General features: G+C 44.7%; 1 protein-coding gene across 1 annotated transcript; it reads left to right on the plus strand.

Moving 5' to 3' along the window:
* Window positions 1-7,720: 7,720 nt before the first annotated feature.
* On the plus strand, window positions 7,721-12,353 carry LOC102437131 (fatty acid-binding protein, adipocyte). The gene is made up of 4 exons (XM_006102139.3): window positions 7,721-7,871; window positions 10,786-10,958; window positions 11,540-11,641; window positions 12,128-12,353. The coding sequence occupies exons 1-4, from the start codon at window positions 7,799-7,801 to the stop codon at window positions 12,176-12,178; spliced, it is 399 nt and encodes a 132-aa protein (XP_006102201.1). The 5' UTR covers window positions 7,721-7,798; the 3' UTR covers window positions 12,179-12,353.
* The last annotated feature ends 1,058 nt before the right edge of the window (window positions 12,354-13,411 follow it).

Genomic DNA, 13,411 nt, shown 5'->3' on the forward strand with positions numbered 1-13,411 from the left:
CTTTCCTTGCGGATTGAAAAGAGGTCTCATGGCCCAAGGGACGGATTCCAGAGACCACAGCCTGGGCCAGACGGGTTTGCACAATGGTGGGCCCCACCCCTGAAGTCTTTCCTTGGTTCCGTCACAAATTTTGTGGAGGTTAATCAGGATCTGCTCATAAAATGCAAATACTTCCAGTAATAGAATGATATTAGCTGTCCTTTATACCTGAATATGCTCTAAACCAATCTGGTTGATTTCCTCCTAATTCAGCACTGAACTCTATGGAACTACCATGTCGTACAGAATGCTATGTTTGTGCTCTCCAAGCAATGGTGCCTACCCCCAAAGGATTCATAGCGGGTGCAAGAGGAGGAATAACTTCACGTTAAATGAACACAAAGCAGAGAACAAACTTGGAGCGTGTATGTGTGTGCATGCATGCATGTGTATGTGCATGTGTGCATGTACTAGTATTTGTGCGTGTGCCTGCATGTGTATGTGTGCATGTATGTGTGTGCATGTGTGTGCATGCATGCTTGTGTATGTGTGCGTGTGTGTGTGTGTGTGCACACGTGCGCACGCGCGCATCTGCCTGTCCCTGGACATGTCTCGGTGATGTCTTCTGCTCTTACACCTGGTTCGGTTGCACATTCCTTCTGATTTCTCTGGTTAATTTATTGCTACAGTCGGTTCTTTATAAGGAGGCTCCTCTTACCTAGAGACGAAGGAGGGCGCGCTGCGTGCAGAAAGTGGTCCGCCAGCTCCTTTTCTGGTTCCCACTTGCACGTGCCATGCTGAGGACGCAGACTCGTTCCCTGGGCAAGAGGGCACGTGAAGAAGTCACACGTGGGGAGCCACGGTCAGGCCTGTCATCAGCCACCACTTCTCACCTGGGCACAGCCTGCCAGCTCCTCACTCTTTCTACAACCATCACCATTCTGAGGCCAAAGAGACAATGGTCTCTGTGGACATATGTCCAACGAATGGGACACAAACGCGCACAGGCACCTTTCCTTTGCCTCTTGAAGGGAGGGTACGAGATGGAAAATGATCCTCACAGTCAGTGTCCCCAGAATGCTGTAGGCGAGAGAACCAAATAAAGCGACCAAACTTCCCACCAGCATTTCATCTTAGACTCTGACAAACCCCAGACATGGGTCACAATAGTGCATGATGGCTAGAAGCTTTGTTTCCAGGAAAGGGGAGCCTTGGCCTGAGCCGCGACGTACCCCGCCACACATGCTGTGAAAACACTTCCTCTCAGCTTTGCCCTTATTATCCAGCGATTGGGTACGTTTCCTCTTCAATTTAAAAATTGTTAGAAAAATACCCTCATTTCCTCCAAAAGAAATAAACACAGGCAAAGGTCAGGGGGACGCATTCCATGGACGCTGTCCACAGTGGAGCAAAGTGCAGGCAGGCGGCTGGGCCAGGGCGTTCCTGGCCCCGGTCAGCACTGAGGGGTTGGGGCCGTGTCCCCAGGCTCCACGTTCCTGAAGGGAAGCGAGGCCGTCAGTGAAGACCCCTGGCCCACAGCTCTGGGGAAGAGGCTGCATGTTCATGCTGCACGGGAGTGTTCGTGAACAAAGGCCTGGGCACCCTTGTGGGAGGTGCGGGGAGATGTTTATGGGCCAGGCTCCCTCAAAGAAAGGCACTCTCTATATCCTTCCTATATCATTTCTTTTCTTCTTCTTTTAAAATCCTCACCCAAGGAAGAAGGAAATGAGAGAGAAACGTTAATGTGAGAGCAAAACATCGATCGGTTGCCTATGCAACTCAACAGGGGATTGAACCCACAACCCAGGTATGTAGCCTGACCGAGAACTGAACCTGCAACCTTATTTATTTTTTGGTGCATGGGTCAACGTTCCAACCAATCACGCTACCCGGCCAGGGCCCTACATCATTTTTAAAAATATATTTTTATTGATTTCAGAGAGGAAGGGAGAATGAGAGATAGAAACACCAATGATGAGAACAAATCATTGATTGGCTGCCTCCTGTATGCCCCACACTGGGGATAGAGCCTGCAACCTAGGCATGTGCCCTGACCGGGAATCGAACCAGGCCCTACATCATTTCTTAATTTCTTCCCCTGCTTGCCCATCGCTCACTGCCTTTCCCTTTGCGCAGCCCCCTGCTGTCTCTTAAACCTTGCCTTGTAAGAGAATTTGTATGCTCTACAACCCCCTTTTCTGGTGCCTATCTATCTTTGCTCAACACAGATTTCTGCCACACTTGTTGGTTTAAAACTCACCAATGCCTTAACTTGGCAAATATTTGGGGAATGAATAAGGAGCTAGTAACTTTAAGTCATGGATGGGATAAAGTTCAGGATGGAAAAGGGAGGTCAGGAAAGAGGGGAGATTGGGATGAAGATATAGCATATCTTTTACACATTAAAGGCTAATAAAAGATGCTGAAAGTGTGAAAAATTAGGAGAGCAATTGGTGCTTCATGTGCAAAAAACATGTCCATATTAAGGTGTCTATCAAAATAAAACATCTAAAAAGGCTTTGTATTTTACTTTGGCCCCAGGATGGTAATAGACTAGAACTTGGATCAAAAAGGAAAGACAGAAATCGTGTGCAATTTATTATTATAGTCTCTCACCTTACCTAGCACAGTGCCTTGGACATAGTAGGTTTGCAAATTCTTTTAAAAAATCATATTTATAATTGCATCAAAAAGCATAAAATACCTAGTAACAAATTTTTAAGTTCTTTATTGTTGAAAGTATTATATATGTCCCCTTTTCCCCCATTGACCTCTCCCAGCCCGCCTCCACCCCCAGCCCAGGCCTTCACCCCACTGTTGTCTGTGTCCATTGGTAATGCTTATATGCATACAAGTTCTTTGGTTGATCTCTACCCATCTCTCTCCCCCCACACCCCCAACCCCACCCACCCTCCCCTACCTTCCCTCTGAGGTTTGACGGTTTATTTGATTTTTCTATATCTCTGGATCTATTTTTGTTCATCGGTTTATGTTGTTCATTATATTCCATAAATGAGTGAGATCATGTGATATTTATCTTTCTCTGACTGGCTTATTTCACTTAGCATAATGCTTCCCACGTCCATTCATGCTGTTGCAAATGGTAAGAGTTCTTTCTTTTTTATAGCAGCATAGTATTCCATTGTGTAGATGTACCACAGTTTTTTAATCCACTCATCTGCTGATGGGCACATAGGCTGATTCCAAATCTTAGCTATGGTAAATTGTGCTGCTAGAACATAGGGGTGCATATATCCTTTCTGATTGGTGTTTCTAGTTTCTTGGGGTATATTCCTAGAAGTGGGGTCACTGGGTCAAATGGGAGTTCCATTTTAATTTTTTGAGGAAACTCCATACTGTTTTCCTTAATGGCTGCACCAGTCTGCATCCCACCAGCAGTGTACTAGGGTTCCCTTTTCTCCACATCCTCGCCAGCACTTGTCGTTTGTTGATTTGTTGATGGTAGCCATTCTGACAGGTGTGAGGTGATATCTCATTGCCATTTTAATGTGCATCTCTCTGATGATTAGCAACTTTGAGCATTTTTTCATATGCCTCTTGGCCTTCTGTATGTCCACTTTTGAGAAGTGTCTATTTAGGTCCTTTGTCCATTTTTTGATTGGATTGTGTATCTTCCTTTTGTTAAGTTGTATGAGTTCCCTATGAATTTTGGAGATTAAACCCTTATCAGATGTAACATTGGCAAATATGTTCTTCCATGCAGTGGGCTCTTTTGCAAAAAAAAATTTGTAAAAATTATTTGCCAGGGTGAGCTTTATATGATGAAATCAGGTTTGAAAATGTGAGCTGTATAATTTCTAGTAGTTTTTAAGAAAGGATGAGCACCAACGTTTGGGTTAATTATGACCCTGAATTAATATGTAGGGAGGGTATTCTTCAAGGATATCCTCCCTAAGTATCTTCATGGCAGTGTCTAAGACTTACTCTTGGCTGCGTGGATAAGAGAGAATGTTCCCTCATCAAATAACCATCTGTCCCCACAGTGTCGATGGACAGCTGTGGGAATAAGGTGGCATCTGAGGAGAATCCTACAAAAATAATCCAATGTTATACGACGTTGAGGTCCCCACTCCTATGGGGTCCATAGGATGGCCCATGCATTTGGAACATAAACGGAGCTGCCTTTCACATGCCTTCAACTACGTAACTCTGACAGCCCATTCTGTGACTCTACCCAACCGGTAACGTGGAGTTTCTTCATGTAGACCCAACTCCCCCTCACATCTTGAGTCTCTCATTGCGTTTAAGTCCCGAGGCCCTTTCCTACAGGTTATACTGCTCCCGTTGCTCTGTGGAAGCAAGCAGGTGCCAGTGGTTAGCAAAGGGCCTGACACACCTGCTGAATAATCAGAGCAACCTGATGTTTCATGGTCCCTAAAACAGTGCTGCCCATAGACGCACAGAGTGAGCCACATATGTTCTCAAAACTTTTCTAGTTTCCATGTTAAGAAAGTAAAAGAGATATAGGTCAAATTAATTTTAGTAATATATTCTATTTAACCCAACACAGCTAAGATTTGCCATTCCCACATATAATCATGTAAAAATCTTTAATTAGACATTTCACTGTTACTTCCTCTTGTCCTCAAAACGCAGCATGCATTTTATAGTAACAATACACCTCGATTCAGACTCTAAGTTTTCTTTTGAAGTAGTTGACAGGTATTCAGACTTCATAACATTTACAGTTGTAAAGCTGATTCACATACCCAGGTTCTCCCAGAGATATTTAAAAGTTTTTAAACAAGAGAATTAAGGACATAGACAGTAGTGTGGTAAAGGCATGGGGAGGGGGTGGGAGTGGGGAGGAGGGGGTCAATGGGGAAAAGAGGACATCTGAAATACTATCAACAATGAAGATACATTTTTAAAAATTAAAAAAGAAGAAAATTAAAAAGGATTTTCTTAAATTTTAATTAAAATGAAGGAAAATAAAATACTCAGTTTCTCAGTCACATTAAGCCACATTTCAAGTATCCAGTGCTGACCAGCGATGATAATATTGAACAGTCCCTTCCTAAACACTGCAGCATTTACATTGCAGTGTTACAATACATGTGACATATAGTCACATGTGACAATCATTTGAAGATCTGACTGAAGTGATTTGTTACTAAAAGTAAAGCATCAACATATATTTTGAAAAGTAAACCATTATTCTTAGACTAAGATAAAATATTTGCAAAAGACATATTTACCTGATAAAGGACTATTATCTGAAATATACAATCAAGAAGCCCAACAATAAGAGTAGCAAACAAGCCCCAGAGATCCAGTGCACAGCGTGGTGAACACAGACAGCAACAATATTGTGCTGTAATCACCAATTTGTGAGAGACTAAGAACCTAGTGGTTCTAATCACTAACAAGGAAGGATAATTAGATAATGTGATAGAGGTGCTAGTTATCACTACAAAGGCAATCATGTTATAATACATAACGGCATCAAATTAACATGTTGTATACCTTAAAGTTGTACAATGTTATCTGTCAAATATATTTTAATTTTAAAAACCTCAACTATAATAAAGCAAACAACCCAATTGAAAAATAGGCCAAAGACCTAAACAGACACCTCACCAGAGAAGACATACAGAAGGCAAGTACAGGTGAAAAGATGTCCACATCCTACATCATCAGGGAAATGCAGAGAAAAACAACAATGAGACACCTCTGCACACCTGTCAGGTGGTTAAAATCCAGAACGACAGCACCCAATGCTGGCGAGGATGTGGGGCACTGGGAATTCCCGCTCGGTGCTGGTGGGAGCGCACATGGTGCAGCCACCCTGGGAGACAGTCTGGTGGTTTCTTTCAAACCTAAACATACACTTACCGACTGTCCAGCCTCCATACTCCTTGGTGTTCATTCAAAGGAGCTCGAAACTCACTTCCACATGCAGACCTGCACAGGGATGTCTACCGCGGCCTTGTTCCTCACTGCCAAGCCCTGGAAGCAACCGGGACGTCCTTCGGTAGGTGAATGGTGAACACACCGGCCCAACCGGCAATGGCATATTATTCAACGCTGAAAAGGAACGAGCTATCCAGGCCCGAAAAGACATGGAGGAACCCTAAATGCATATTAGTAAATGAAAAAAGCCAATCTGAAAAGACTGCACACAGTATGATTCCAACTCTATGACATTCTGGAAAAGGTAAACCTACGGAGTCATAAAGATAGCAATGGTGGTGGGGTGAGTGCTGGGAGGCAGAGCACAGAGGGTGTTTAGGGCAGTGACATGACTCCGTATGACACTACAGTGATGACGTTTGTCCAAGCCCATGAGATGTCCACCAAAAGTGGACCGAAGGTAAACTCTGGGCGTAGTGTGATTACGATGTATCAATGTAGGCTCATCCTTGGTAAAAAAAAAAAAAAAAAAGAAGAAGAAGTGCTATTCTGAGTGATGCTGATGATGGGGAGTGTGGGGATGGTATGTGTATGGGAAATCTCTGTACCTTCCTCTCAATTTTATTGTAAACCTCAAACTTCTCTAAAAATAGTTTTAAAAGCAAAACAACACAAAAACAAAACAAAACAAAACAATTATTAATTTAGAGCATCACACAGTTATCTCTGTATTCAGATTGGTTATTTTCATTTACTTGTTCCATGGGAACAGAGGGATTGATCATAGCAAGCCGGTCCCCGGAGTGTACATCACCCACAGTCTTTGAATCTATGCAGCTCTCCACAATGGACAGACATGATCTCTGTACTGCCTACAAATGCAGCCATCAAACATTACTCTGTATTCTTCGCCCCAAACATCGTGGGGAAGCCCTCGGGATACTGACATGGGTCCGGGGACCGTGTGAAGGGCTGCCATGGTTCTGGGGAGGCGGGCGGAACTCCAGAAGAGCCACCTCCCAGGTGATTCTCTGTGTAAAAGAAGGAACTGAGATTTTTATGGTTTCTGACCAGACCATTTCTGATCATTTTTAAGTGACACTTTTTAGATCTGGAGAAATTTAGAGTTTATAATGTAATTTAGGAAATGAATAAATTTTCTCAGTGTGATGAGTATGTTTTGGATAGGGGCCTATTTTTTAAGGAGTGTGTAAAAATTAATCAAATATGTATGGGATTAAAGAGGGAGGCTAATTTATTAGGGGATAAATTACTATTTATCAGTTAATCCTACAGTCCAGATTCCCAGTGGATTAATTGAAGTTACTTTTTCCTTTTTTATTCATGCAAAACCTTTTAAATGAGAAACCTGGGGAACTTTCAAGTGCCATTACTTACTTTGTTTTAATTGCAGCCAATTCCTGAGAGCACTGTTCCCAAGAGCCTTTCTGATGACTTAAAAATCCCCAAGGTAAGTTTAATGTTCCTCAATTCAAAATAGCCACTTAATTGTAATTTTAATAGAAACTCCAGAAAAAGGGGTCAGAGTTCATCCTGAGATAATTACCTGGCTGTGCTCTCCACTGGGATAAATGTGTCTGAAAATAATAGGGGGAAACACAATGCATCGAGGATTAAAACCTTCTAAACAGGCATGTTTAACAGATTCCGTGAGCAGTTAAAAATAATCTGTACTCTCAGTCCAGCGACCGTTTGCCAGGGAGAACCAAAGTTGAGAAATTTCTGTGAGAAGCATGACTCAGAGGGAAAATGTAGAGTCCAGCAGAGAAGGAAATGGCCTGACATCATTCCCAATTGGGCCTTCCTCCGATCACGTGTTCTGGGCATCTTTAAAAGGACGTTCCCGGGACTCAGACAGACACAGCACCGTCCCGAGGGCAGCAGCTTCTTCCCACCTGGCAGAGAGTCCCGGACAGCTCGCAAAATGTGTGACGCCTTTGTAGGTACCTGGAAAATGGTCTCCAGTGAAAACTTCGATGATTACATGAAAGAAATCGGTAAGCAAGACGTGGCGGGCGGGCTGGATGCATACCCTGTTCTCTGGGCGATAGGGGCTATGGCTGGTCCACTCTGGAAGCACTGGCCGGATATGGAATGCTGCTTTTGCATCGAGGCTGCAAAAACAGCAAGTGAGACCATTTGTTTGTAGAGACATTGTAGACCAAGGTCACAATGACGGGTGAACCAAGATGAAAAAGGGTCTAAAAGGAATTTTTATGGGCTACAGAACCGAAAAGACTTCATTTGATTGCTCACCGGGTATCTTTGGCTTACTTGGCTCTTTGCCTGCTGTTCTTTCATTCCTTCTTGCATAGAAAAAGGAGCAATAGCCCGGCTGGGGTTGCTCAATGGTTGATCATCTGCCCATGCACCAGGGGGTTGCCGGTTTGATTCCCAGTCAGGGCATATGCCTGGGTTTGGGGCTTGATCCCCAGTAGAGGGTGTGCAGGAGGCACCCAATCAATGATTCTCTCTCATCACTGACGTTTCTAACTCTCTCTCCCACTCCCTTCCTCTCTCTGAAATCAATAAAAACATTAAAAAGGAGCAATAACTTGGAAATACAACCATATTTATTTCCTAGCATGCAATAATGTCCTTTGACAGTGTATTTCTCATCTTCCTGTAATTTTTAAAGTAGACTTATGTTAGCCAATTACTTTATTGTCTTAATGTCAATCCATTAAAATGTGTGGGGTTTTTGTGAGGGGCAAACTCTTTTTTCTTTTTTATTGAATCTATTGAGGTGACATTGGTTAATAAAATTATATAGCTTTCAGGTGTACAATTCTATAACACATCATCTGTATATTGTCTTGTGTGTGCACCACCCCGAGTCAAGTCTCCTTCCATCATTATTTATTCCCCCTTTACCCTCTCTTACCTGCCCCCACCCCCTTTCCTTCTGGTAGTCCCCATACTCTGTCTGTGAGGTTGTGGATTTTTGTTTGTTTTTTTTGCTTAATCCCTTCACCTTTTCCACCCAGCCCCCAGCCCCTTTCCCCTAAAAGTCTTAATTTTAGAGAGTGTGTTCCTTAAAGGGCTTAAATATTTCTGCGACTAGCAAGCCCATGGGATGCCATAGAATTACTGAGTCATTTAAAAGGAGACTGTTACACACATAACATCCCTCCTCCTCGATAATGGAGGCTCCTGGGTCTTCAGATTCCGCTAGCATTGTCAGTGTGCCACGTGAGGGTCCCCAGGCAATGAGGGAGCAGAGCAGGGTTGTAGAGACACAGGGCTCGGTCCCCAGTAGGGGGTGTGCAGGAGGCAGCCGATCAACGCCTCTCTTACCCTGAGAGCCCCCCACCCACCGCCAGCATGACCAAATCCTACCCAGGCATGAATCGGGAAGGACTTTCACACAGTGTCTTTATTAGGGGTTAGAATTTATTCCCTAAATCTCAGATTTAACCTCCCCCCAAGGCACACAGCATGTTTTTTGCTTATCTATAACCACTATTTTCCTTGTTTATAGTGAAAGATGGAAATCAGGGACTTAGCATGAGTGAGACCTAACTTTCCAGAATATCAATTAATTTTGATTCCATAAACTAATAGGTGCTGATATGGAAATGCCAGGATTTGAGGCTACTTAGCTATTGATTTTTAGAAACATTTCACACTTTTACTGTCTACATTTAAATCGATAAAATTCTGGTGATAAGACAATCAGATGCCTCCTTACATTAGCTGCTCTGGCTGACGGCGGTAAGCAGGTGTCGGCGTCGCCGGTCAACAGGGAGGAAGCAGCGAGTGGAGAAGACGCTTGCCGAGGCCTCTCGGAACCACAGTGGACTGAGCGCTGCTGTGCTGACTCCCTCCCTGTATGTGACGTTCTGTTTTGTACCAGAGCCGGGACTTGAAGAAGCAGCCTAGCGTGTTCCCGCCTGTGGCCCCGTCTCTGGCAGGGACTAGATCAGAGCCTCAGCCCCCGCTGTTCCGTTCGATATTTCTCCCCCGGTCTCCATTTCTAACCTTTGGTGTCTGTAAGTGACCTCTAGTCACAGCAGGAGCTGAGATCTATGTGTTTAAGGGAACCCAACACACACGGTGAGACCATTACTGCTGTGTCTGCTCAGCAGTGAATTGGCATCCCATTCCCTTAGCAAGAAAAGTAGATTCCTCTTAAGAAAAAAGAGAAATTTGTAACGGAGGTGATTGGCAAGCAAAGCATTGATTACTAAACTCACTGAAACAGTGGCTTCTTGAATGTTGAAGTGTCACAGTCGCTGCAACGCCCTCTTTAACTCTGCCTGCATGGGTGGGGCCACCTCATGCTCTGACATGACACGAATGGAGGGAACGGTTTGCCTTTGGGGGATCCATCCGATCTCCTCTCCTGGTGGAGTGATGTGAGAGCCCGGGCAGCAAATACTACGAGATGTTATCTGTGGGCCCCCAAAGGGATGGCACTTTTTAACTGAGTAGCTCTCTCATGGCCCCAGTCTCCTGGTGAGGATTCTGTCTTTGACTGCACACGAGATTGTTTTTATTTGAGCAAACCAGGCCGCAGTGCCCAGTGTTTCTTGAACTGAGTGAACGCCAGAGGCTGGCTGAGGGCTGAGGCGGCCATTACCGTGACAGCAGTGACTGAAAGACACACACATTCCCGAAGGCACATCCTGGTTGACAAGGGACAGCAGTCTCCCGGGGGCTGCATCTGAACGCAGAGGGAGATTTAAAGGACAAACCCACAGCCAGCTGTGCTTCGTGCGTTTCTATAAAGATTCGCCTCTTTACTTCTCTGTGGCAGCTGCTTGAACGAGGCGGCCCAGAAACTCGCCGTTTCCCTTCATGCACACGTGCCCCCTACACTCATGTGTGTGCACAGCCCCGTGGCCACACCGCAGCTCTTTCTGAAAGATGCGGGAGGACGCTGTAAACCGCTTCTCCTCTCCCCCGCAGGAGTGGGCTTCGCCACCAGGAAGGTGGCCGGCATGGCCAAGCCCAACATGACCATCAGCGTCAATGGGGATGTGATCACCATTAAGTCAGAAAGTACCTTTAAAAACACGGAGATCTCCTTCAAACTGGGCCAGGAATTTGACGAAGTCACTGCAGACGACAGAAAAGTCAAGGTGAGGAGTGAGGGGTTGGGGCGGAGGGAAAGCCTGGTTTCTAAGACCAGGTACTGCCCCCAGCAGCCGAGCGGCCCCCCTGAGAGGAAAGACCGCCCCCGACAGGCCGGAGGTCCCTGACCCCCACCCTCAGAACTTTGTTGCCTTCGATATTTAATTGGTGACTTCCACTCCTTCTTATAAAGTTGTCCTCATTATTTTAAGAAACAATGAACATAATTGTCATTATTTTAAGAAACAATTAACATAATTTTTGTCATATATATAGTATTTGAAGTGGATTAAGTAACATAATGTTAGGGAAGTTTACAAAGAGTGTGAAAATTTTTAAAAATTACTTATGATCTCAACGTAGATTTATGATCTATATTCTTTCACAGCATTTTTGAAAGCATGTTTGGATGACATTCTGATCATAGCGTATGTTTTTATTTTGACATTCATTTAATTTCTCGTGGCAATATATTCTCATCATGTAGAATTTCAAATGACCTCAAGGACGCCCCCACACAAGGCGGCGCAGGTTTTATGTGATTTCCCTGCACCATGTAAACTCGCACCCGCTTTCTCTCGCACCACAGAGCACCATCACCTTGGACGGAGGTGCCCTCGTGCAGGTGCAGAAATGGGATGGAAAGTCAACCACCATCAAGAGGAAGCGAGTGGATGACAAACTCGTGGTGGTGAGTATGTTCTCGCGGCCCGATCCTCCCGCGGGGCCATCTCCGACCACCATTCCGCCCACTGATCCTCCCGCGGGGCCATCTCCGACCACCATTCCGCCCACTGATCCTCCCGCTGGGCCATCTCCGACCACCATTCCGCCAAACACACGGCTAACGCCGCTGCCTCTGTGGCACCAGCAGCAATTCCGTTGGGATTATGGGGCTCATCCTGCTGCCTTTGTGCCTGCGGCTCAGCCTGGGCATGCTCCCCACCGGGCAGCACTGCCTGACCTGGGCACGCCCCGCGCTGCCGCACGCACTCTGCTTGTACCCTCACCTCCTCTAGATGTGAGGCTCCTTAAGGGGGAAACGTACATCTTCCTGGTCTTAATAGCTCCCTGATTTATTGCATCAGGTCTATATAGGAACAAATGTCTGTCCTAACCCTGAAGGAGACAATAAGCAAAGGGACGAGATTGACCAAGAATGTTTTTGTGTGTCTAGGAGTGTGTCATGAAAGGCGTCACTTCCACCAGAGTTTACGAGCGAGCGTGAGCCGAGGGACAGTGGCCTGGACGGAAGTTTGCCTCGAACTCTGTGACATTCTGCTGGATATAGAGTCCAAACGTATATTGTTGTTGTCCACTAATTAGCAAGCAACTAACTTCCCCCCAATCAGAATTTACTCAATGTGGTTACATTGGTTAAATAAAACATTTTAGAGTTAGAAGGTGATGTCATGATTCCTTCATTGTGCCAGAGAATTCTTCTAACTCAGAGCAAGAAATAGAAAATTGTACCATTGCTTTGTTTCTGGTGTAAGCAATATGGTTTTTCACAATAATCCAAGGTAAGACATATAATATTCATGAATTTTCCATGTGTTGGTAGAAATTGATAAACATGCTATTATGAAATGTGAGGTTCTTCTTTAGTGTGTCTTCAGTCAAGTAACTCTCGCAGAGACCGAAGGCAGTTTTAAAAGTGCAGTAGCTGCCCCTTCTCCACGGGATACGTTCTAAGACCCCCTGTGGCTGCCTGAAACCACAGAAGTACCAAACCCCACAAATGCTGTGATTTATCTATACACCTGTAACTATGGTAAAGTTTAATTTATAAGTTAGGCACAGTAAGATACTAACACAAGTAATAATAAATATGGTAGAACAATTATAATAATATACTTAATAAATACAAGTTTTGTGACTGTGGCATCACTAAGTAAAATAAGTCTTACTTGAATGCAAACACCACCATACCGGGACCCTTGATCTGACATCCAGAATGCTGCCCAGGGACTAGCAGGTGGGGAGATGCTGGACAAAGGGATGAGTCACATCCCAGGCGGGACAGAGAAGGACAGGGTGAGTGTCATCAAGCTCCTCAGAACGGCGTGCAGCTTAAAATTGATGAGTTGCTTATTTCTGGAATTTGCCATTTATATTCTCCTACCTCAGTTGGCCTTGGATAACTGAAACTGGAAAGTGAAACCGTGGTTCGGGAGGATGACACGCACCCCTAGGAGATTTTGTGGGTTCAGCTCCAGACCACCTTCAAGATAAAGCGAGTCACATGAATTTTGGGTTTCCCAGGGCAAGTAAAAGTTATGTTTCCACTATTAAGTGTACAATGGCATTATGTCTAAAACAATGCACATACCTTAATTTAAAAGTTCTTTAGTGCTAAAAAATGCTAACCAAGATCTGGGCCTTCAGCAAGTCGTCATCTTATTGCTGGTGCAGGGTCTTGTCCTAGTAACATCAGAGATCACTGATCACAGGTCTTAAG

This window comes from Myotis lucifugus, unplaced genomic scaffold, assembly GCF_000147115.1.
Source record: "Myotis lucifugus unplaced genomic scaffold, Myoluc2.0 scaffold_400, whole genome shotgun sequence".
NCBI lineage: Eukaryota > Metazoa > Chordata > Mammalia > Chiroptera > Vespertilionidae > Myotis > Myotis lucifugus.